Source organism: Prosopis cineraria, unplaced genomic scaffold (assembly GCF_029017545.1).
Source record: "Prosopis cineraria cultivar Desert tree isolate PC_DT_omini unplaced genomic scaffold, ASM2901754v1 PC8, whole genome shotgun sequence".
In the NCBI taxonomy this organism is placed as follows: domain Eukaryota; kingdom Viridiplantae; phylum Streptophyta; class Magnoliopsida; order Fabales; family Fabaceae; genus Prosopis; species Prosopis cineraria.
In genome coordinates, this window is record NW_026555339.1 from 930,988 (window position 1) to 956,176 (window position 25,189).

The 25,189-nt window shown below is 36.7% G+C and overlaps 4 protein-coding genes and 1 long non-coding RNA gene across 6 annotated transcripts; 4 read left to right on the top strand and 1 right to left on the bottom strand.

Annotated features, from left to right (window-relative positions):
* Nucleotides 1–2,017: 2,017 nt before the first annotated feature.
* On the top strand, nucleotides 2,018–11,018 carry LOC129318299 (serine/threonine-protein kinase EDR1-like). Its single transcript, XM_054963027.1, is given in 16 exon segments — nucleotides 2,018–2,146; nucleotides 2,324–2,450; nucleotides 2,604–2,824; nucleotides 3,269–3,709; nucleotides 4,159–4,262; nucleotides 5,160–5,272; nucleotides 5,275–6,195; nucleotides 6,530–6,570; nucleotides 7,529–7,597; nucleotides 7,686–7,786; nucleotides 8,007–8,085; nucleotides 8,179–8,277; nucleotides 9,585–9,653; nucleotides 9,767–9,816; nucleotides 9,902–10,078; nucleotides 10,598–11,018. Coding segments are annotated over 16 exon segments (2,814 nt in total). The 3' UTR covers nucleotides 10,671–11,018.
* Nucleotides 11,019–12,056: 1,038 nt separating this feature from the next.
* Nucleotides 12,057–13,257, top strand: LOC129317756 (serine/threonine-protein kinase EDR1-like). The gene is made up of 2 exons (XM_054962123.1): nucleotides 12,057–12,178; nucleotides 12,699–13,257. The coding sequence occupies exons 1-2, from the start codon at nucleotides 12,060–12,062 to the stop codon at nucleotides 12,823–12,825; spliced, it is 246 nt and encodes an 81-aa protein (XP_054818098.1). The 5' UTR covers nucleotides 12,057–12,059; the 3' UTR covers nucleotides 12,826–13,257.
* Nucleotides 13,258–13,269: 12 nt separating this feature from the next.
* On the top strand, nucleotides 13,270–14,500 carry LOC129317757 (uncharacterized). The gene is made up of 3 exons (XR_008595038.1): nucleotides 13,270–13,471; nucleotides 14,177–14,212; nucleotides 14,364–14,500. It is a non-coding gene; the product is annotated as an uncharacterized LOC129317757 (long non-coding RNA).
* A 4,456-nt stretch (nucleotides 14,501–18,956) lies between these two features.
* Nucleotides 18,957–21,900, top strand: LOC129318824 (protein REVERSION-TO-ETHYLENE SENSITIVITY1). Of its 2 annotated transcripts, none has more exons than XM_054963789.1 (3): nucleotides 18,957–19,474; nucleotides 20,478–20,853; nucleotides 21,278–21,900. In XM_054963789.1, exons 2-3 carry the CDS (start codon nucleotides 20,569–20,571, stop codon nucleotides 21,698–21,700), a joined length of 708 nt encoding a protein of 235 aa, XP_054819764.1. In that variant the 5' UTR covers nucleotides 18,957–19,474; nucleotides 20,478–20,568; the 3' UTR covers nucleotides 21,701–21,900. The 2 variants fall into 2 exon arrangements, with proteins under 2 accessions (XP_054819764.1, XP_054819765.1); XM_054963790.1 differs by having other exon boundaries at nucleotides 18,957–19,182.
* A 386-nt stretch (nucleotides 21,901–22,286) lies between these two features.
* Nucleotides 22,287–25,006, bottom strand: LOC129318590 (uncharacterized). The gene is made up of 6 exons (XM_054963434.1): nucleotides 24,756–25,006; nucleotides 23,691–23,761; nucleotides 23,542–23,603; nucleotides 22,958–23,455; nucleotides 22,775–22,865; nucleotides 22,287–22,577 (listed from the first exon to the last, which is right to left on the bottom strand). Exons 1-6 carry the CDS (start codon nucleotides 24,895–24,897, stop codon nucleotides 22,491–22,493), a joined length of 951 nt encoding a protein of 316 aa, XP_054819409.1. The 5' UTR covers nucleotides 24,898–25,006; the 3' UTR covers nucleotides 22,287–22,490.
* Nucleotides 25,007–25,189: the final 183 nt, after the last annotated feature.

Sequence of the window (25,189 nt, forward strand, 5' to 3'; positions counted from 1 at the left end):
TATATAAATGATAAATTGATCTTACAAAATGGCATAATTTCTATGGAGTCTCATGAGATTTTTTTATCATTAAAGAATTAAAAAAATAATTAAATTGCCTTCAAACAAAACAAACACCTCTGAAATACAAATGACTATTAAATTATTGTAAATTTAAAAAAAAATTATTAATATAAGAATAAAATTGTGAATAAAAAGTTACGAGTTTTCAACATTTGATACATATCAAAAACTTGCATATGCATTGTAAAACGACTATTGAATTATTACGAATTTAAAAACAAAATTTGTTAATATAGGAATAAAAGCTGTAAATGAAAAGTTATGAATTTTTAACACTTAATGTATATCAAGACTTGCAGATGCGGAGTTGTAAATAACTATTATGAATTTAAATAAAAAATTATTAATATAAGAATAAAAGTTTGTGAATGAAAAGTTGTAAATTTTTAACACTTGATGTATATCAGAACCTACAGATCAAGACTTGTCAATAATTATTAAATTATTATGAATTTAAAAATAAAAATTATTAATATATAAATAAAAATTGTGAATGTTTTTAATATGAATAAATAGTAAAAGTGCCATCTCTTATGATTTTTAATGACTGAAACATCCTTAAAACTCTACAAAAATTATGTCAGAGATTAATTTATTATTTATATAATTTTAAATGAACTTTTCTGTCATTTTTCTTACTTTTTAAACTCATGAGATTATTTACGCACGATCTGAGGTTGAAATATATAAAATTAAAATAAATGCATACAATCTTCTGCGCCTGGTCAGCCGGGATGCGTGTCTGCAGTCCGCAGGTGTGAGTGAACTATTATTATTACGGGGAAAAAGTGTTTTATTGTAAAAACATTTATGTCATAGACCGGGTTTTGGGCTTCGATAAGCGAGTTAAATGGCAATTGTGGGTTTTCACTTGGAGCGGGTCCGTCTAGTTGGGCCGGTAATTGAAAGAGGCCAGCAAAAATCTTCAAATAGAATTATTGCTCAACCCAGTTTTTTTTTTTTTTTTTAAAGAAAAGCAAAACAAAAGGAGCTGGCTAGAATAATCACAAACCCTTATTGAGATGTGTATCCGTTAGAAGTGCTGTTCTTCTTACATGAGTACAAATAAATGAATGATCCATGAAGGTGTTGTGCTTGGAAATTTTTCGATACGGGTAACATTTGTTGAAAGCAACATCAGTTGTTTAATACTATAGATAGGATAGGAAGATGGACACAAGCATGAAAATGATTCCTTGTACTTATCCACCAAAGGCTCTCGGATTCGCTTTATAAAAAACATCTGCTGGGAACCATCAATCCCTGTGAATCCGAGCGCCTGATTCGCAATTCTTGACATAAATGGAAACCCAAGTGCCAGTGACTTGGATCGGGTGTATAGAGTATGTGTTTGGCTAAAAAAAAAGAAGAAAGAAAGAAAGGGTATTTTAGTTCATCAACTTTAAAAAAGTTAATAACTATTTTTTCTTTGAATTAATTTATTTGTTTTTACCCCGTAAAAATGCGGTGGATTTAGCGTATGTACGTAGTTAAGGAAATATTATAGATACTGGGCCAAAAAGGGAAATATTAGAAATTAGAATTAGAAATATTAGGAACATGGTTTGCATGAAATATTAAAATATGAAGGTGTGCACCAATTAAAGTATCGGAGTGACGGGCAGCGGTAAAAGATATATTATAAATTCCTATGACACACGACTTTTAAAACAACAACAACAATAATAATTAGATAATTAGATTAAATAGATTAGATTTATTGAAATAAGTTGTAGTAGTTGGCTTTGCTGTAAAATTTACATTATATAATTTTGACCATTTTTTTAAATAACTACGAATTTATGAATGTTTAGAGAAATATTAATTTAACCGGAAAAAAAAACTAAACTAGGAAGTGGGAACGAAAGAGGCTGTAATGTATAAAGTAGTAGTATATAATATATAATATGTAATATAATTAAAAGCATTAATTATTTTATCCGTTCATCCAAAAATGGAAACATCAAATCAAAATCATTTTTTCTCGAAAACCCAGGGCATAATTCTTGGCCTAACAACAGGCCGCACTCAATCATCAAACTATGAGGTCAACCCAAAGGCAGAGGCTGAGGATGAAATGAGAGTATATAAAAACGCGGACGGGCGATGAGGTTAGGGTGCATGAATTGTTTATCTCTGGGGTCATAAAGTGCATGGGAGGGAATAGGTATCGGTGAGCGGTTAATTGAAGTCTTTCAATTGGTGGAAGCTTGACGAACAAGACTGCGCTAGTTAAAAGAATATGCTTTTTGGTTTGCAGGTGTCGCAGGTCAAGTCACATTACGGGGGGACGAAGAGGGGATTCACCCAATTCAGAGAAAAAGTGAATTTGTGCTTCTTCATGATCCATGCCCAGAATGAAGCATCTACTCAGAAAGCTTCACATCGTTGGTGGTATAAATGATCACCAGAGATTATCGCCTGAGACTCGCCCAGTGCTCAGCCCCACTCCCAATCTTACTTTATCTTCTTCTGCTTTGTCGTCCCCTACAATGCCTTCCGCCACTGCAACTGAATCGGTTTCTGATCGGACGGCTGTTGATGTCCCCCTGGCGTTGGTGGCGACAAGGGTGTGGATTTCAGTCTCTTGGAGGAGGAGTTTCAGATGCAGTTGGCTTTGGCAATTAGTGCTTCTGATACTGACGTCCGCAAGGACCCCGATTCTGCTCAGATCGATGCTGCCAAGCAGATGAGCCTCGGATGTCAAACTTCTGTTACTGACACGGAAGCCCTCGTCCAGTTTCAATCTCTTCGTTATTGGGTATTTTTGTTTTCATATATAATTGATGACTTGGCATGCCTTCAGTTACGATTATTATGGCCTCGAACTTTAGTAGCGCTGGAGTGAGGATTAGGGTTAGGGCCATTGTTGTTTGGGCGATGATGATTCATGATTGGCCTTAACTATCTACTTCACCGTCGCAAATAATTGGTTTCTCGGTAATGTAGGAACTATACTCATTTTCTGATAAATGAAATCTTGTCGCCATCCATCAGCAAATAAATGATTCTCAGCTAGATTTACATGGACCAATAACAATAACTAAAACTAAGTATTTCTTTTTGGTATTTCAGTTCATATTGAAGTTCAATCCACCCGAGCATATTACTATCTATAGAAAATCACCATTCAATGGCCATTTAAAGGTCAAATCTTGTTCATGATGCTACGATTTCTAACAAGTATTCAATTTATCACTCACAGAACTACAATCTCATTGACTACGAAGAGAAACTGAGGGATGGGTTTTATGATGTTTATGGAATCACCTCAAATTTAGTTGAACGAGGAAGGATGCCATTGTTGGTTGATCTGCAAACTACATCCATCTCAGAAAATCTTAATTATGAAGTGATTTTGGTGAACCGCACGGTTGATATTGAGCTGAAGCAGCTTGAGAAAAGAGCCTATAAATTATCCAAGAGCTCCCTCATTTCTGACCAAGGACTAATCTTAAGTGGCCTACTTCAGAAACTTGCTGACATTGTTGTTAATAGAATGGGTGGGCCGGTTGGTGATGCTGATGAAATTTTGAAAAGGTGGACCATGAGGAGCCGCGAGTTAAGAAATTCCTTAAGAACCATTATTCTTCCCATTGGCTGTCTTGATGTTGGACTTTCACGTCACCGAGCCCTACTTTTCAAGGTTGAAATACGTTTCAGTGTCTCATTTAAATGGCTTTCCAAATTGACACACATGAGTTTTTTCATTTGGCAATGAACACTTGACTGCTTGAGATAGATTCTTTTTTGTCTTCTAATCATCATTCCCTTGTATTTGGATGCATTCATTCGACATGGGGCAGTATGGTGGCCCATTTAGCTTGATCTGTCTGTCAAGTGACAAGTTGTGAGTATAATGGTAGCATGATTATCATATCTGGGCTTGGAAGTTGTTGACGATTTTCTTTTAACCTGATGGAAAACGATAAAGCAACCTTAAGTGTAGCATTTACATTTCCGACTTGATTATATGGGCTATATACAGAAAGCTATAATGAATTTTCCCTGTCTGTCTGTAAGAATTAGTTACCATGTTACCCTCAATATTGACATTTATCTGAAGCTATCCATGCCATTGTTCTTGGTGCTTAGGTACTTGCAGATAGAATTAATGTTCCGTGTATGCTGGTCAAAGGGAGTTATTACACCGGAACTGATGACGGAGCTGTGAATTTGGTTAAAGCTAATGATGGAAGGTAATGTTCTTTTGGTAAAGCTTTAGTTCCCTTGTATTAAGTTTACTCAGTGCAGCTTTGGTCTGCCCCTTATCTTCTATATTTAATATTTGCTTGGGGATCTTTGTTGTCGGGGTCTTATCTGTATGATCTCCCCAGCCCCTCCCACCCTCCCTCTCCCCCCTCTCTAAATATATATTTAAAGCAGTTCAAATATATATATTTTTTACATGAAAAATGGGCTTTATAACTTCCTGCAGCTTCTTTATTTCATTTTTTAATAAAAATGATTTATTATTTTTTTAACAAAGTAAAGTAATTACGATGTAATTTTTATCTGAAAGGTTAGTTTATAAAATATATTAGAGAATTGACATGCAAGCCACTAGTGTAAGCGATGCCTATTCGGATTTGTTGTTGAGTTAAAAATCCATTACCAAACTTTATCATCATGGTAGAGGTAGGCTAAAGATGGCTTCTGAAAGAAAGTTTATCTTATACTCTTTTGTTTTGTAGTCTCATTACACTGCAAAAAACCTGCCTCATTTGAGTAAGAGAATTTGGTTCTCCCGTATTTAGTTCAGAAGAGCATAACATTCTTGAAAGGCATGGATAGCGCTCATGTGGTGAATTTGGTTTATGTTGTGACTTGTGAGAGCTAAACTATTTGTTGCAAACTGGTGGATATTGTATAGAAGTACATTAACAGCACTCTATGCCTTTTGGATGCTCTAATTTCTATAAGGTGCTCAATGTGAACTTAACTTTTAAGAGAACAAATTGGATCACAAACCATGCGTTTTGCATCTCTTGTCTTTTTGCTCCTACCATATGAGGCACAAAGTTAAAACAGGTCTACTGGTCTTGCATGTACATTGGAAAAATACTTAGTGTTATTTATTTGCTAAACTGATGCAGCGAATTCATTATTGATCTGATGGGTGCTCCTGGGGCTCTTATTCCTGCTGAAGTACCCAGCAGTCAGCTCCAAAACTACAGTTTTCCTGTAAGGGGCTGTGCAGATATTGTGGAGGTACCAAAAACACACATTTGATGTTAGATGATGGAAGTAGAATGCTGGCAGTTTCATCTGATCTTGGAAGATGTTCAACAGTGGGCAACACTTGGCCAGAAGAATTAATAAATGTTGGCTGTAAAAAAGTACCAGTTGAAAGGATTTCTGTTGGAATAAATCAAACAGACAGGTTTGAACATGAATTTGGGAATCATCTTCAGTCTCTACATATATCAGGTGAAAGCTCTTCACACACAAAAGCATCATCCGCAGAAGAAAAACAAGTGAAAGATGTATCAAAAGGCCCATATTTTGCTAAAACATTATATACTGTTCAATCAGAAAGTTGTGAACTCCCTCCATCTGAGCCCTCTTCACATGCAAATACACAAAACACAGCTCAAGATAAGGTATTTGAAGATTTTCTTCAGGTTAGTGAAAAAATTGTCGAAAATTCTGTTCAAGCTGACAGAGTTAAGTTGTTATCAAGCTATGAAAAGTCTGCCGAATCCCCTCAAGGGGCATGCTCTTCTGGTGATAATACAAGGAAGGTGGCTGTTACTTTTTGTAACGGAATTGAAGAATTGGAGCACAAAGAGGCATTAAATATGGATAGTGCTCCATCCAAGCCTCATCAGAAGCATGAAGAGCAATTTCTTGAGTCGTCCTTGCCCAAAGCAGCTGTGTCTTGCAAGAGACAAAGTGGGGTTAGCTTTGTTTATGATGACAATGATGAAAATCTTCTTAATAACAAGGTTGGAGGGGCTTGCAATGACACTGAATCGGATAAGGATTCTACTGTTCAATTAAATGAAACAGCTAATGGAGATCAAACTAAATATGATGATGAAAGTGAGAAAGTTAATGCAGTTCTAGGGGAAGGCACGGAATGGGAGATTCAATGGGAGGATCTTCAAATTGGTGAGCGAATTGGTATTGGTAAGTTTCTCATTACTGAAATATGCTAGATTTGTGTTGTATCTTCCTCTGCCTAATAAATGGTCTTCCAATTTTTATTTCACCCCAAAACTGTGGATTTTATGTATTTAGATAAATAATTCCTGCCTATACCCTATATTGTTTCTAATGAGATAAGCAGCAAACTGTTAAGGACCTGTTAAAGTTTTACTTTCTGGTTTTAGTTTGATCAATGAACCTTAGAATTTAGGCATTGTTTTATGACGATCCCATACTGGCTAGCTGCAAAATTTGCGTTCTTTTCCCAAGTCTGTAAGTTTAATTCTTTCAACTCATACAAGTATCATGAATTTAGGTTCTTATGGTGAGGTCTATCATGCGGACTTGAAAGGCACTGTAAGTCCTCCCTCACCCTTCTCTTTTTTCATCTTCAGTAGATCAGTTTGTTCCTTACCAGTTACCCCCCCCTAAAGAACTTTCAATTGCATAATCTACACATTTTGGAATAATTCCTCAATGACTGCATAACATTCTGTTCATGCAAGATATATTATTGGCTAGACTTCATGATCAATTTTTTTTTTTGGGGTTTTCTTCTAATTTGTTGTCTCTCTTGTTTCATGCCATATCAAGAGATTATAATCATGTATGCTTAGACTTGCACAGTTGTCAATTGCTCTTACTCTGTGATTTCATTTGTGATGAAAAAATTTACTTCATAATTTCTATGAATGAATGCTTCTGCTGAATTTTGGTGCATGCTCTTGAGGACACTTAAATTTATGTTAAACTTCAGGTTTGTGACTTAGTTCTGCCTTGCTCATACTCATAAATGGGATTAGGTAGTTGTAAGAATTACGAAAGGTTGTGAATGAATAATTCTTTTCCTGCTAGTCGTTATTGAAATTGAGATCTTGCATTGGATTGTTAACTGGCTAGTCAAACTTGTAAAATGAGAAATACAAGTTGAATGTGGATGGTAAAATTCCTTTATCTTATGCTACAGGAAATTTTATTTGATATTTCATTTTATTTTTGGGTGGGGGTTGCAGAGGTTGTATAGAATTCAACTAAGGCTTGGTAAAGGTCTTTGAATGGGTAGCCCTAATATTTATTAGTGGTTGTATGTTCTCATAGACAGCAAAATTAAAGAACATGTTGTATATTTTTATCCTACATACACAAATGGACAGGTTTCAGCTATCTTTCTTTCTTCTGTGTATGCTCTCTATGTTTTCTTGCTTTCAGTGTTAGAATCAGTTTTTTCTATGTTCCTGTGAAGCACTGATGGTGCTGTACTTGTTACCACCGCGCACTGATCTTGCATGATTTTGTGAATGCTTTAACATTACAGGAAGTTGCTGTGAAGAAGTTTCTAGACCAAGATTTCTCTGGTGATGCATTGGTTCAGTTTAAATCTGAAGTGGGCAACTGACTTTATGTGTATTTTATCAATGTGTTCATATATACGCACACAAATTTATACCCGTAGATTGCATTTTTTTCTACAGGTTGAGATAATGTTGAGGCTGCGGCATCCTAATGTTGTGCTCTTCATGGGAGCAATTACTCGTACCCCACATTTCTCTATCTTGACAGAGTTTCTTCCTAGGTTAATTTTTGTTTTATGTTTGAAATGAATTATTATTGTGGGTAGACAAGTTGGATTGAATGATGTGAAGTGAGTCTTACTGATTTCTAGACAGCTGTGCTTTAATTATGTTGTTTATCAATTCTCTGTCAGCATCCAACTTAGTCTGCCATCAAATCAGCTGATTAATTGCTTTCTCTATATTTTGTTTTCTAAAGCACATTTATGACATGGTGTACAGAGGAAGTTTATATAGGCTATTACATCGACCCAATTTTCGACTTGAAGAGAAGAGGCGGTTACGTATGGCTTTTGATGTGGTATGAGTGTAAAAATTTAACTTATCCTCATTTGATTTATGTACATCTTTTTTTTTTTTTGTTAAAGTAAAAAAACTTTATCATATCTTTTAGGCCAAGGGAATGAATTACTTGCATACGAGCCATCCTCCCATTGTCCATCGAGATTTAAAGTCTCCGAATCTTCTTGTTGACAAACATTGGGCTGTTAAGGTATTCTTATTAAAACTTTTCCTTGCGAAATTTACTTCATTCCATTGTAAATGAATGGCAAAGAAAACTAAAGCTGTCGCAGTGAAAATCTAAAACAATGAGGGTGGACTGTTGGAAGCCATTTCCATTTCATCATTTACAAATTTGTTGGACCTAATAATGGAAATGTCAAACGTGTATGGAATGTGCAAGTCTCTGAGATATGATGGTAGAATTTTGTTCATTAACCCTTAATTTTATATAGAAGATTCATTTGTTTGCTATCCTGGACATGAACGTGGGACATGAGACATAAATGGTGACAAAGTAAACTGTAAAAACTTGTGCCTGACATGTCATATTTTATGTTATCATAATTCTGACAATAGTAGTTATGTTCTATTTAGAGGATATAACGGTTAGTTAGTTGGCTTATAGCTGTTGGGTATTACTCCTGTAAATATCCTATGATTCAATTGTAAACTGTCAGATTGATAAGAGCTTGTGCACCATTCAGTACTTCTCTCTCTGTTTCTCCTAATTCCTCTCAACCTCTCTCAGATCCTCCGCCTTCTCTGTTCTTCTCTTCAATCTTCCCTATTGTTTCGTATTTTCTCTATCATATAGAATTATAAACCTGTATCATGATAGGTATATTATGGTAAAGCATAAACGAGAAAATAAAAGCCAGGAAGCATTCAACCAACTTACTAAAAGTAAGGTTATAAAAGAGAAGGGTCAGTTGTGTTAGTCGAATAAACAATAATATAGTAAAACTAATGCATGAACAAGCATTCAACCAACATGCATTGGCAAATAAGTGAATATGTGATAAGAACTAGAATTAAGTCAATCTTGCCGTTCTATTATATATATATATATATATATTTATCCATTTGCATAACAAGATGCATCTCATGCTAACATGAAGCTATTATTTTTATGCGTGTTGGAATGGGTTAATATTTTCTTACAAATGCGTATGAAAATTTGCCAAGAGGTGTATGCCATGTTTAATTTCAGACGTGCGTGATTATTGCTTGCCATGGCATTTGGTTAATTAACCCAATGCATGTTTGACTTTGTCTCACGTTGTGAGATTCTGTTTCTGGTATCTGTCTGACGTGCAACAATACCTCTTCATAGTCTGTAAGGCATCTATAGTGAACACCTTGTTTCCCCTTCTGACTACTGCAACTGATGGACGTGGCATTATTTACAGTGAACAACACCCCTTATTATTTTGTTAAAAATAGATGAAATGTCATGGTATTTTGTTTTTCCGCTTATCTGCTATTATATTATATCTTGTTTCTGTCTCTTAACAGGTCTGTGATTTTGGCTTGTCAAGCATTAAGCACCATACCTTTTTGTCTTCAAAGTCTACTGCTGGAACGGTAAATTTTGATGGTTAAATGGTTTATTTTCTGTGAATACCCTTTTAGTTCATGCATCTCTGACCTGTTTTTGTTTTAATAGAAAATGGAACTAAATTCTTATTTGACTGCAGCCTGAGTGGATGGCTCCAGAAGTCTTAAGAAATGAGCCAGCCAATGAGAAGTAAGTTAAATGAGCAGCTGTGTGCGCTCCATGACAACCTTCGTCTACATGCAGGACTTAAGCAATTTAGTTTACTGGCTTGCAGGTGTGATATATATAGTTTTGGTGTGATTTTGTGGGAGTTGGCTACCACAAGGATCCCATGGAAGGGGTTGAACCCAATGCAGGTTGTGGGAGCTGTTGGGTTTCAAAATAGACGGCTTGAAATTCCAGAAGATGTTGATCCAGTAGTAGCACAAATTGTATGTGATTGTTGGCAAACGTAAGTACTAGTCTTCGGCACATGCTTTCTGATAGCATCGCATTGATTATAGGCTTATTTATTTGGCAGTGCAGAACATTTCATTTGAGCTTGAATTATAACTCCTCGTGAAACCCTGTGAGGGATGTCTTATCTCTTGGTTCAAACACTTAAAATTCTTTGCTTCTCGTGCTGCATTCGTAATATTAGGCGGTTCCGACATTCAGCTAGCATCCACTCTCCCTTTTTCTTTCATGACACTGAATGGGGACCATGTGGCTCATCTTACTAAAACCTGAAAGCTTGAGAGAATGTATATATTCTAGGCACTCCTTCGATGTTGGAAAATTTGAGGGTGGGCTTGCGCTAGTGTGACTATTAATGGGTTTCTGCATTCGTGTTCTTTTCCTAGTCAAGTCTGATAATAATTCACAGATGTGTTAATGCAGTTCAGGATTGTATATTGATTTACATGCATGTATTGATGTGTCGATAGTGGAATCTGCTTTTTTTATTAGATATTTCTTGCTTGTCATGCAGGGAGCCACACTTGCGACCATCATTTTCACAGATCATGTCTCGTCTCCGCCACCTTCGGCGTCTAGTTTGTTAGAACAACCAATCCAACTGACAAATTAAATGAAGTTGTCCATAGTAGAGAGCAATTGAGATGTAGTTGTTGCTTGGTTCGAAGAGCCAGGGCAGCTGAGGTCTTTTACTTTTGTGCTTTCAAATGAAGACTAGAAAAGCGGAGCAAGAGCCAACATCGAGAGCGGCTAAAGAATTTACCTATTGACAGATACGGGGAGATTACTGAATTGGGAAGTGCAAGGCTCATTCAAAGCGATGGGCGCAAGCAACCATGAGAATAGAGTAAAAACCCTTTCGAGTACCTGCATGAGTCCGGTGGAGGTTTGGTTTTATACAGCTCAACATCCACGAACTGTAATTTTTTTTTTTTTTAGAAGGCTTATGTTTTTCTTGGAGAACTTGATGGCAATTGTATCTATGTAAAGTCTAGTCAGTTTTATTTAGCATGAGTTAGAGTAGCGACAACTAGTTGTCCTGAAAAAAAAGAGAGAAGGGACAACTGAATATTTTTCGCCAGAAAGGGAGGGGTGAAGAAGAAAGAAATAGGGAAAAGGAAAAAAATAAATCACAAAATTGTTCATTACAATTTGTATATAGAGGACCAATCTGGAAATTGGAATTGTGATCATGTGATCTCTGCGGTTCAGGTGGAAATGTAAACAGAAATTTCAAAATGAAGGAAAGGCATTTGTATATTCTGCATATTTGCTCAGTTGGAGTTGCTTGGGAAAATGTTCCTTTTAAACTTGTATTTGCGGGAAATGCTTGTTTATTATGTTTCTTAAGGGGCTAGACCTGGCTTGAACCACCGGACTCTTCTGATACAGTTTTACTTGCTTCTAATTAGTCATTCTTCTGTTACTCCGACGCTGGTCATTTGAAGTTACCTTTGAAATCAATTACTGCCATACAAATAATTTTTTTTTTTTTGGGCAATAAAAATCAATTACTGTTGCTTGCCATACAAATAATTTAGCAGCTGCAACGGGCCACTTTTCTGCGTTTCATTTTCATTAATTATTTGGAGATTTTTTCGGGAGCATCCAAGTGTTTAAGGAAAATATACAAGCTGAAAAGTGAAAAGTGACGAGCAAAATAAAATATAGTTATATATATATATATATATAAAAAATATATATGACTTGTGATTCCATTTAATGATTAGGAATGCTATTTTAAAGTTTGACAGTTAAAAATACTTTGGAGAGATAACAAACATCACGAAACTTAAGTCGTGGTCAATCAAATTGGGGATTTCATTAGCCATTGTCAGAGTAGACAGGACAGACCACTAGACAGGACAGACCACTGGGGAAAAAATCTGGATGAGGAACAAAAGGAGCAAGTGCGGAGTTCTTGGCATGGCAGACTGCAGTGTGATTTTGTGGAGTTGGCTACCACAAAGGATCCCATGGAAGGGGTTGAACCCAATGCAGGTTGTGGAGCTGTTGGGTTTCAAAATAGACGGCTTGAAATTCCAGAAGATGTTGATCCAGTAGTAGCACAAATTGTATGTGATTGTTGGCAAACGTAAGTACTAGTCTTCGGCACATGCTTTCTGATAGCATCGCATTGATTATAGGCTTATTTATTTGGCAGTGCAGAACATTTCATTTGAGCTTGAATTATAACTCCTCGTGAAACCCTGTGAGGGATGTCTTATCTCTTGGTTCAAACACTTAAAATTCTTTGCTTCTCGTGCTGCATTCGTAATATTAGGCGGTTCCGACATTCAGCTAGCATCCACTCTCCCTTTTTCTTTCATGACACTGAATGGGGACCATGTGGCTCATCTTACTAAAACCTGAAAGCTTGAGAGAATGTATATATTCTAGGCACTCCTTCGATGTTGGAAAATTTGAGGGCGGGCTTGCCACTAGTGTGACTATTAATGGGTTTCTGCATTCGTGTTCTTTTCCTAGTCAAGTCTGATAATAATTCACAGATGTGTTAATGCAGTTCAGGATTGTATATTGATTTACATGCATGTATTGATGTGTCGATAGTGGAATCTGCTTTTTTTATTAGATATTTCTTGCTTGTCATGCAGGGAGCCACACTTGCGACCATCATTTTCACAGATCATGTCTCGTCTCCGCCACCTTCGGCGTCTAGTTGTTAGAACAACCAATCCAACTGACAAATTAAATGAAGTTGTCCTAGTAGAGAGCAATTGAGATGATAGTTGTTGCTTGGTTCGAAGAGCCAGGGCAGCTGAAGTCTTTTACTTTTGTGCTTTCAAATGAAGACAAGAAAAGCGGAGCAAGAGCCAACATCGAGAGCGGCTAAAAATTTACCTATTGACAGATACGGGGAGATTACTGAATTGGGAAGTGCAAGGCTCATTCAAAGCGATGGGCGCAAGCAACCATGAGAATAGAGTAAAAACCCTTTCGAGTACCTGCATGAGTCCGGTGGAGGTTTGGTTTTATACAGCTCAACATCCACGAACTGTAATTTTTTTTAAAAAAAAAAAGGCTTATGTTTTTCTTGGAGAACTTGATGGCAATTGTATCTATGTAAAGTCTAGTCAGTTTTATTTAGCATGAGTTAGAGTAGCGACAACTAGTTGTCCTGAAAAGAGAGAAGGGACAACTGAATATTTTTCGCCAGAATTTGCCCTCTTTTTACTCCACTATTTCTTCCAGTTATGCCCTTATTGAATTTGCTGCTAGTGAAAAGTATGAATTCTCCAGGCTGTAAGTTCTGGTTTCTATATCCAGTTTAATATGATTTATGCGTTCAAGCAAGTTTTTCTCAACAGATATGGGTGAAGACTGCTGAAGTTTTGGGCACGTGACCGTCCTCCTAGGGTCATACACCGTGAGTAGTTTTTTACATGTAATTCAGGCTCTTGCGCATGTTCCATTCTTTTTATTGCTCTAGACTCTGTTAACCACGAAATAAGTAACGTTGACTGTTCTTATTGCATTTTTTGTTTGCTTACTTGATCTGTAATGGATTTATACCGATTGACAATATGTTGGTAGTAGTTTACAAGTGGAATCACTATAGTAACCATAACATTCATGATACGCAATAATGCGTTTATCAGGACTTAGGTATTGTTTTGGACTTCAAGCTGCAGGAGATTGTGAATCCCATATAACTGCAAGATTTGTAGCCTCATGGTAACTGCTGTAATTGTGTTTAGAGTAACAACTGCTAACAGTCCTAGTTTAAGCTGTCTTTTTCTTCTTTGTAAAGCAACAAACAAAATAGAAAACAAAACCAAATATAACATCAACAAAGCAGTGCAGAAACGATGGATCTGCAACTGCAGTGCTGATCTGGAGCTTAGTCCCTAGTACTCTCTTGATGTATTATGTTTCCCCTGAAATCCTAGAACAGGGTTTAACTTGAAGTGATGATATTTGCTGTTATTATTATTACTGTTATTTGTTTCAGATCTTTTGGGGAGATGGGAAGCAACCATCTTTAATTGCATTAATCTCGGTAAAACGATGATCTTTTGCTGCATGATGCATGACTGACTGTATATCGTCATATTCTGTTTGTGTGGGGAAGGTCAAGCCTGTCCTTGGCAGATTGAAACTTACATTGGTCAGTCCTGGCAACATTATTATTTTTTATTTGTTCTTATCCTCATCAATATGACGGAACCAAAACAACTCGTATCTTCGGTCAAAGAAGCTGGAGTTCGAGTGATACCTGGAGTTTACAATGATGATTTCTGCAAAATCATTTGAACCAGATGCCTTCGGTGGTGAACCTGATCTTCAATGATGATCTCTCGTGACAACTAAAGCTCAGTAATTTGTAAATCCTTGACCCTCCACGTAATAGTATTAATTTAAGGGGAGAGCTACAACGTATATAACTGTAGCATATTCTGGATTCCTGTACTATTTTTATTGTGTTGTTCTTCCTTATCGCCCATGTCTTGTGGCCGTGTAATTGTGCTTATGATAGTGATGTTTACTGAGTATCTCAATTCATATATAGTTGAATAAATATGATAGGAATAAGTAATTCATGCGTACCTGAAGAATCCATGAGTGCTAGAGAGATCTCGATTACCTCGAGTATAGGCAGGTACACAACCCACAGGTCCCCAGAGCCTTCAGAAAGTTCAGAGATAATAGAGGTAGAAGAATGATCGTCGTATTTGTGGTTACCGACTAATCGTCTTATATAGATCAGATCGGTAACCGCCATATTAAATAATTAAATAATTATATTATCTATTATCTCTGACTCAGTCAGTTAAAAGATAGGAAATAACTGACGGCTATTGGGTTGTGGGTTGGGCCTCTGCCCATTGGGCTCACTTGTGTGGTCCACCTATCACGGTCCATACAAGATCATAAGGACCAATTTATTGGGCTTATTAATTAATGCCAATTCATAAATAATATTCCAACAATCTCCCACTTGGATTGCATTAATTAAGCAAGTTGTATAAATAAGCCACAAACAAAATTCAGAAAATGAAACTCCATAAAATCACTGAATCCTATGGGGAAACAAGTGATTATGATATCTCATAATCTGAGTAAAATATGAAATTTTATTTCAAAATAGCTCAGTAAGATAACAACATAAATCACTGATTCCTATGGGGAAACAAGTGACATGCATAGCGTACCACAACAGAATCATTGAATCCTATAGGATACAAATGATATAGACGTATCTAATTGAACTGAATATAACTCACAGAAGAAACCAAGCCTAAAGAAAAATTGCAACAAAGAAGGTTCTCAAACTCCCACTAAACTAGGGCATCAAAGAATTCATAATACCCATACAAGTTACATGATTTGAAAAACTTCTACAGGTAAGCCCTTAGTCAGCGGATTTGCAAGCATCTGCGTGCCAGGAATGTGTACCACACGGGTTTGAGACTCAGCAATTTTCTCTTTCACAAACATAAGTTTGATATCAAAATGTTTTGTACGACAGGAATTTCTGTGATTGTTAGCATAGTATACTGCAGATTTGTTATCACAATAAATGGTTAGAGGACGTGATATTGACTCAACTAGGTGCATGCCAGATATCAATTTCCTCAGCCATATAGCGTGACGTGTAGTCTCAAAGCAAGCAATATACTCAGCTTCCATAAATGAAACTGCTGTAAGTGTTTGTTTCACACTCTTCCAAGAGACAGCTCCTCTAGACAACATGAAAATATAGCCAGTCGTGGATTTACGATCATCTAGACAAGAGGCAAAATCTGAATCTGAAAAGCCAACAATCTCAAGATCTTCTGATCCCTTGAAGTCATAATCAGAATACCCAACAACCTCAAGAGAATTTGACCTTCTGTAAGTCAACATATAATTCTTTGTACCTTGAAGATACCTCATAACTTTCTTAGCAGCCTTCCAATGATCCGGACCTGGATCATTTAAGTATCGACCCAGCACTCCAATGGTAAAGGCTATATCTGGTCGAGTACACACTTGAACATACATAAGGCTGCCGACAGCGGAAGCATATGGCTCTTTCTCATTTCAGCCCTCTTCTTATCATCCTTGGGACACTGTGACTTTGACAACAGCTCACCTTTCTGTACAGGAGCAGGTGAAGGAGAACATGAATCCATTTTGAATCTCTTAAGTACCCACTCAATATAAGTGGCCTGTGATAAACCAAGAATACCACGAGATCTATCACGATGAATTTGTATCCCAAGAACAAAGGAGGCTTCACCCATATCCTTCATATCAAAATGGCAAGACAATAGGTGCTTTATCTCATTGAGGAAATTTATTGAATTACTGGCTAATAAGATATCATCAACATAGAGAACAAGAATGGCAAAATTGTTCCCATCAAACTTCTAATAGATGCACTGATCTGAGACATTCTCAACAAAACCGAGAGAGGTGATAACTTCATCAAATTTCAGATACCACTGCCTAGAGGCTTGTTTTAGCCCATATATGGATCTCTTTAATCTGCACACTAGATGTTCTTTACCGGATTCAACAAAACCATCAGGTTGTGTCATGTAGACTTCTTCATACAAATCGCCATTCAAGAACGCAGTCTTGACATCCATCTGGTGAAGATTAAGTTCAAGCTGTGCAACTAAAGCCATTACCACTCTAAAAGCATCTTTGGTGGATACCGGAGAGAAGGTTTCTATGTAATCAATACCTTCTTTTTGGTTGTAGCCTTTAGCTACAAGTCTGGCTTTATATCTATCAATTTCACCCCTAGCTCCTCGTTTTGTTTTAAAGACCCACTTGCAACCCACTGGTTTAAACCCCTTTGGTAGCTCTACAAGCTCCCATACGTGATTGCGGTACATAGAGGCAATTTCTTCACTCATAGCCTCCAACCATTCAGAAGAATGCGAGCTAGAAATAGCCTCCTGGTAACACATTGGGTCTAAGTTATCAATAGCATCTGAATCAAATTCCTGCAAATATACCATGTAATCATCTAGAATAGCAGACCTGCGAACCCTTTGGGATCGTCTCGGTTCAAAACCATGTCCCTATCACCCTCTAAAGGTGGTTCATCTTGAGTTTCATTCTGATCCACGGCATTATTTCTGTCAACATGAGGAGTTGTCAAGATAGGCATAGGCAAAATGCTACTTTCGTCATGCAAGGTAATATGCCTAGGCACAGAGCTCCCACTGTCTAAGGCATCTTCAAAGAAGTAAGCTCGGTCAGATTCAATTACCCTAGTAGTGTGATTTGGACAATAGAATCTGTACCCACGAGATCCGATACAATAGTCAATAAAGAAACCATCAACAGTTTTAACATCAAGCTTCATTTGTTGTGGATTGTAAGGTTTTACCTGTGCTTTACAACCCCAAACTCGCATATGTTTCAACGCAGGAGTCCTTTTAAAATACAACTTATATGGAGTCTTTGGAACTGACTTGCTAGGAACTTGATTCAAAATATAAACAACAGTTTTGAGTGCATCACCCCACAAGAATTCCGGCAATGAGGAGTGACTGATCATGCTCCTAACCATATCCATGAGAGTACGATTTCGCCTTTCTGTAACCCCATTTTACTGCGGGGTGCCAGGCATAGTATACTGAGCTTCAATGCCATGCTCTTGAAGGTACAAAGCAAATGGCCCAGGGTTCCTGCCAGTCTCAGTATATCTCCCATAAAATTCTCCTCCTCTATCAGATCTCACACACTTGATCAACTTGCCAGATTTTAATTCGACTGCTGCTTTAAAGGTCTTGAATGCATTAAGGAACTCGCCCTTTTCACGCAAGAGTTCAATCCATCCATGACAAGAGTAATCATCTGTGAAGGTGATGAAATATCTGAAACCACCCATAGCCGGAGGCGTGATAGGTCCACAATATCAGTATGGATTAGGTCTAAATGAAAACCTGTTTGTTTATACTCTTTTCGTTAAAAAATGTAAAATATTTTTAATCGAATTTCACCCTCAATAAATTAGTTACCTACTTTTAAATTAACTCTATCTTTTTATATTTATCCTTATTAAGCATCCTATAATAAATATAAAGTCACCATCAATTGAGATACTTTAAAAAAAAAGACAATTATTATATCTTAAAAGACTAAAAATGCTTTACATTCAACTCTTCACAATATATCTTACAATTTTTAATAGAAAAAGTATCAATTAAAAAATTTTTAAAATTAAAAAATTAAACCGATAATGATAGTTATAAGTAGTTAATAATAATGATTAATAATAAAAATAATTAAAATGATTATAATTTTTAATAATCAAATACAGTGCATTTTAAAAATAAAAAAATAAAACGAAAACAATTTGAAATTATTTCTATTCTATTATTTTTTAAAAAATAATTTTAAAAACAATTAATGAAAAATACTTATTCAAATAAGTTTTAAAATTTTCTTGTTAAAAAAAAAAAAAACAAACAGGGCCTTAGAAACACGTCAAACTTTATGTCGTTCTGGCCCTCAGAAAACAATGTAAAAGTAAAAGCGGAGGAAGCAACGAAGCAACCGTTGAGTACATGCACCTTCCCGCCCCAGCTCCAGACGCGTAATTCAGAGCCGGCCACCTCATTCACGTGATACCCATGATGTTTTGCCGAAAATGCCCCCAAATTATTGCCCTGTTTACTCTGACCTCACATTCCTCATTAAGACCATTTCCCTCACAACCGTCAATGAATTAATATTATAGTGGTAACTAATAATATTTCGAATTAAATTATACAAGTGTGGTAGGGGCCCACCCTGACCCTGCCACAGAAATATCAACCAGGTTCATGCACCTTTCCCACTTCCCTTCTCTTTCAGAAAACGGATAATTCCCTCACGGAATATATAAATTATTGAACTTAATTAAATTATATGTTCTCGCAAAACAATAGATTGTCACTCCGAGCCTCTTCCTCTTCTTCTTCTCAATAAATCGTACACGTCTTCGTTCTTCTCTCCGACGGCATCGCTTTTGCTCCTAGTTCATCTCCAACAGTCTCAACATATAAGGCTTCTCCAGAGTGGGAGTGCTTCCATATTTCTGAGGCATTTTGCTTACTTCATATTTTCTTCCATTGCTTTCTTCTTCTTCTTCAGGTAAGGAATGATGACGATCGGGCCAATTAATGCTTTCCTTTATTTGAACTCCTCCTTACTCAAATTTAAGTATTCTATGCGGGATGTTTTCTAATTTACAATGTGTTAACTTCAGACATTTGAGTTTTTGTCTGCTTTCCCTGATCGCTGCTATCGGAATATTTGGTTTTACCATAAGTTGCTTCCGGCCAGCATTTTTTTGGAGACTTGAGTTAATTTCTTCTATACTTGGAAGGCGTATCCTTTAAAAAAAAAGGGGGTCTTCCTAAGAGCCTCGATGATGCTATTGAAGGTCTCTCTCTCTCTCTCGACATTGACTTTGATGTTACAGGCACTGGCTGGCTACAAAAATATGAACTCATGTCTAATAAAATTTAATATTCCAAGGTTATAAATGGAGTTTTCCCCACTCTTGTTTTTAACGCCTAGCGTTCTTCTCATCTATCGCACTGGTTGAAGTCGGAATGCAAGTGTCTTTAAAGAAAGTGAGTCAATTGAGGGAAGCACATATGCCTGCTTTGAATTCAATTAGGGCCGGTAAAGTTTCGGATGGATGGCCAATTTGAACATTTTGGCTTAATTGGACAAATTGGTAATGATCACTAATTTCGCCTATCCTGTGGAGGATCAATTATAGATTCAGCCAAGGCCTTTTTTTTTTTTTTCACCTGGTGTTTTGTCTTATGGATGCTCATTTTCTGCTTGATTAAATTACTGAATTGATAGACCAGAAGTGGGAAGGAAAAACAGTGCGCAAATTAGGCAAAGAATGCCTGCCTGCGTCATTGGGTGAAAATAATGTTGATATCAAAAATTGCTGTAATAATATTAAACTGGGTTATAAGAAAACATGCTGACATGAGATGTATAGCCATTTTAGAATTTTCCTTCTTAGAAAAGTTCCTTGACAGGGAATCTTGTAATGAAATTATTGCGATATGTACGGATGAAATATTTCGTCTTTTGATATGATCCGAAAACTTTATTTTGTTTATCCATTATTTACATTTTGATGATCAATCAAATGCGCATGAAGATCATACACGGATTTGAGGAATCTAGTTTCGAGTTAGTCATGAGTACTCTTGAAATTTATCTTGTGATAGACCATATTCTCTTTTGTGCTTCTTCTTCGAATGCTAATTTTTTTATTGCGGTACTGATAAATTTTTAAATTCCATAGACGGTATTTTATCTTCCTTGTATGCTTAGTTGTGCATAAATTTCTTTATTGCTGAATAAATATCATATTGTGAAAAATAACTCCCTTAATTTTTATCCTGTATTGGGAATAGAATTGGGATGCCTGGAGCTTGTAGTTCGATTAAGTGATGCGTCCGTTCAGAAATTTGAGAAAGGCTGTATGCTGTGCTGTCTACTTTTATAATGGAGTTAAATGCAAGTTATGACACTGAATATTCAAGTTCTATGCAAAGAATCCACCATGAGCCATGGCCACTAGAGCCCATCGATCCAAATAAGTCAAAGTTTCCATGTTGTATAGTCTGGACTCCACTTCCTGTTGTCTCTTGGTTGGCACCCTTCATTGGTCATATTGGAATTTGCAGGGAGGATGGAGTTGTTTTAGATTTTTCAGGATCTAATTTTGTGAATGTTGACGATTTTGCATTTGGTGCAGTAGCAAGATACCTGCAACTTGATCGTAATCAGGTAATATTTCTCAAGATTTTATACATTGATATTTTAAGAAAAATGACCAACAGAACTAATTTTGGCAATAATAATAACAATGTTCTGGCTGGAAATGGTTGTTTTTGGAGCTAGAGGTCCCTTAGAAAGTGAGAACCTACAGAACATGTCCCATAAAAGTACGAGTGTAGAGGATTTTGCTGTGGGATTTAAAGCTTAAAATGATGGATTCTACACCCTATTTACACCTCCCCTTATGTCGTGATTCCACCTTGTTTTTGGAAGAAAATTTATTCAGTTGGGGTTACAAAACTGGGGGAAATTATTCCACCGAGTCCAATTTCACAAACCTACCCCTCCCTCTTCCCAGTAAAATGTCATGGAACTGTTTGGAAGTTTCAACTCTTATTTGACAAACCTTGTTCTGGAATCTGAGATGTTGCAGTGTTGCTTCCCACCAAACCTGTCTGCACATACATGTGAGAATGCGTACAGACATTCAGAGAATGGGACTGCAGTAACATGGGATGATGCGTTGCGATCAAGCGTGCGGTATTTTGAGAATAAAACGTACAACCTTTTCACATGTAGCTGCCACTCATTTGTTGCCAACTGTCTCAATCGGCTGTGTTACGGTGGATCCCTGAATTGGAACATGGTTAATGTAGCAGCTCTGATTTTATTCAAGGGACACTGGGTCGACCTCTGGTCAATTGTGAGGGCTTTCCTGCCATTTGTTCTGGTTGTTTCCATGGGCGTTCTCGTTGTTGGGTGGCCATTCTTGCTTGGGTTACTCTCATTCTCTTTCCTTTTATTGGGGTGGTTTCTTTTGGGTTCTTACCTTGTAAAAAATCTATTGGAGTGCTAGAAGCTCTGTTGAATTGAAGGGCTGGCCTCCAAGTGGAATCGTCAGAGAGAAGATCTCTGGTTTTTCTTTCAGGATGGTTGCTGAAACCATGTTAGATGTAGATTGTAATAGAAGGAGAACTGGAGAGAACGCATATTTCTAGTGAAATATCTTGAATTTTAATTTCCTTCCAATAAAAATGAATTAAAGTTTCAAGAGTAGATTCTCATTCCGTCCATGTATCTGTTTTAAAGACGATATGACCAACAATAAAAAAATAAAAAATAAAAAAAAAACACGATATGATCACCAATGTGCACCTTTCTTTACGTTGCATCTTGGTAAATTCTCTAGCGTGACTTCAGAAAAATGGTTTTTTTTTCCCTCCAATTTCTTAATTTATTTTTTTATTTAAATAAGCAATGAGGAGGGAAAGAAATGAGGTGTAAAATGTAAATAATATTTTAAAACATTTTTAGTTGTCTATCATTCATGAAAGAATTAGTTGGTGGCCATGCATTGTACGCCGCAGCAAAACTAGTTTGTTCGATTTCTCACCCCGTGTTTCTTCCGGCCTTAGCATGGTTACATTTAGCCTTTCAGAAGATTGCATGTCAAAATTTCAACATCGCATCAGATTTTTACTGTCTTTTGAGGGAAGATGTATCATTCAGAAACTAACTTTATTACATGATTGATAAAAGTAAAATATGATTAAATAAGTCAGACGTTTGGGGCATATTCAATAGGAAGCAATGCACACGGATCTCAGTAACATGAGTAAAAACTGAAATGAAAACCATGCTCATGCTCACGCTCCATACTTGGGAGCTTTCCAAAGCTTAAAGGCTACCTCATGCAAGAACCTATCTGCCGGAATTGTGAGATTGCCACCATGCTGCATGTAGAAAATTTAACCAAAAAAATGTCAATAAAGAAATCAGTTTAACAACTAATGATGCAAACATGAAGAGTCAAGATATAATGCATGGACCAGGAGTAAATCATGCACCAAAGGCAAATCAAAGACAGCATTACTAATTAGAAATAAGCTCTTTGAACTTAATAAAAGAATAGAGAAACCCAAAGGTATACCTCTTTGAAGTCTTCAAATGAAAATTTCTCTGCATTATCTTTGCGAGTCACACCATGCCGTAATTGAGCAATCAACATAGGAGAATGATGCCTGCATCATAAAAATAATGTGAATGCGCAAATTTGTCCCAAGCAAAAGAAAGGACTCCCATGGGCTTAATCTTAATTACTTTATTTGTTTACCTTACATCCGCCCGAGGAGTTTCTCCTTTCATGGTGTAACTTTGTGAAGGAAAAAGCTTTGAAAGATATGAGTTCTCATCAAAACTTTTTGAAACTGAAAACTTGGTATCATCATCATTCAACACATTCCCAAAGCTCAGAACAACAGACAAGTGAAGACGGGAGCTGATGTCAGATCCAGGTTGGGCTTGGCATATAATCCCTGAAACTAAGGCATTGGCATACTCCACGTCAGCTGCAATCACTTCTGATTCATTACTGTTCACCTTCTCACCAGCTCCAATGTGAAAGAAAACGACATCAAACTGATTGTCTACCACCTCTCCTTCTTGAAAGCCAAGCAACTTGAGTAGCTCAAGGGCCTCTACATTAACTTGTAAATCAGCATCATGAGCTCTCAGTAACTCATCTAATTGCAGTGTATGGAAGCCAAGTTTGGCACTAAAAGATTTCAAACTTGAATTGTTACTCAGTATGGCAGCTTTCATTCCCATGAACCTGATGTCAAAGGAAATGCTTTGGTTGAGATAATTTGCTACGCATCATCATGATGATAACCCAAGGAAACAGATAAAAATAAGTACCTATTAGGTAAGGACTGCTTCATCAAATTCCTTTGACTATCTTTATCAGTGTTATGCTCACTCTAGAAATGAATTTAAATTGATCAGAAAAATTTCATCATGAAGCTAGCTTCTCTAGAGAAATACAGTCAAGCAAAAATGGACCTCACCATATTTAAATACGTCTCATATGCATCCAGAAGTACAGCAAACTCCCTAACAATCCTCTCATCCTCGCTATCTGAAAACTAAACTCAGGTGAATCTCAATGTTATGAGGCAACAAATGGAAAAGGTAAGATGAACACAAGGGTAGAAATACTGTGACATGAATCAATCTACCCTGAAACTTGGATTGCTCACCAGTATTATGCACCATTGACACGGACACCCTATGCAATAGTGGTCTTTCCAAATCATGATTTCTTTTCTTCCAAACACACAGACTATGGTGACAAATCCTCATTACATTTTACACAAGCAAGCATAAGTTATTGAAAAGGAAGCCCACACCAACAACCACCCAAGATAGTTGCAGGAATACACCATTCACTTGCTACATAGGCTACTGCATACACCATCGCCATTCTTAAGAACCAATTGATCCCAAAAGTTTAGAATGTGACGAAAAAGCTCATAATTTTATTTATATCTTTGACAATCATATAGTAACGCTTGAGATAGACATATGGAATCTGCTATATTCTACAACCATCTTGGAGTTTACACTGCCCATGTTGTCATACAACTCCTAAAATCTCTTTTAGCCCAGATGTGGTAACTATTGACAATGAACCTCGGAAGGACCGTTGGTTGGACTGGAGATCGAGTTCAATGCTATATAAACCCAAGATCGAACCATACTCATAAGGAAAAAAAAATTATATCATCATTTGCTGGCATCTCGACACTATTACACTAAGATTTCAGAAGGGTGAACGAGCAAAGTAAGCATGGTTAATGTCTTGGATGCCTAAGCGGGAAGGTGAGATATAATTTAAAATCAAAACATTTTCACATATGTTTGGATATGATATGATTTGAAGTCGCGACATAAACAAAACTGAGCAGAATGCCCAAAAGATTGTAAAATACATGACACAGCTTTTCGCACAACGGGATTTTAAGGAGGAAGATCAAGTGCTTTCATGTACTTCTTTATCGTATTTAAAAAGTATTCAGTTAACTCTCCAGGTGTGATGAAAACTCGAATTGCGAAAAGAAGAGATGATTCACCTGAGAGAGGACAGTCGGGAAGGCTCAAAAAACCACAGAAACCTGCGGACGCGAGAGAATGAAGATGAATGTGGGACGGATCAATAAAACGAGCCAACCCGTCTCCGAATAAGACTAGGGCTCGGCTCGGCTTGTCTGCCATTCAATTAACTCTTCGTATTCTGCTTCCAGGTTTCAGAGGCAGCGGAGAGAAGACAGAAGGAGACGAAGGTAAGGGAGCTACGCCACAGGCAAAAAAAAAAAAAAAAACTGAACTGGATTCCGGGTTGCGTAATCTCTGATGCGAGGCACGTAGCAAATTTTATTTTATTTGATATTTTTTTATATTTTACAGAATTCAAAGTTAAATTAAATATTAAAAATGAGTAATATTCAAGGTATTTAGTTGGAATGATAATTAAACAGTTGAGATAGTAAAGACTGTTTAAAACTAT

Excerpts from the sequence above, each read along its gene's own strand:
- LOC129317756 (XM_054962123.1), top strand. The coding sequence starts at position 12,060 with ATGGAAGGGGTTGAACCCAATGCAGGTTGTGGAGCTGTTGGGTTTCAA. Across the intron at positions 12,179-12,698 it reads GTATGTGATTGTTGGCAAAC|GGAGCCACACTTGCGACCAT; the intron begins GTAAGTACTAGT and ends CTTGTCATGCAG.
- LOC129318590 (XM_054963434.1), bottom strand. The coding sequence starts at position 24,897 with ATGGCAGACAAGCCGAGCCGAGCCCTAGTCTTATTCGGAGACGGGTTG. Across the intron at positions 22,866-22,957 it reads ACTCCTCGGGCGGATGTAAG|GCATCATTCTCCTATGTTGA; the intron begins GTAAACAAATAA and ends TTTATGATGCAG. Across the intron at positions 22,578-22,774 it reads CATTTGAAGACTTCAAAGAG|CATGGTGGCAATCTCACAAT; the intron begins GTATACCTTTGG and ends TTCTACATGCAG.
- LOC129318824 (XM_054963789.1), top strand. The coding sequence starts at position 20,569 with ATGGAGTTAAATGCAAGTTATGACACTGAATATTCAAGTTCTATGCAA. Across the intron at positions 20,854-21,277 it reads TGCAACTTGATCGTAATCAG|TGTTGCTTCCCACCAAACCT; the intron begins GTAATATTTCTC and ends GAGATGTTGCAG.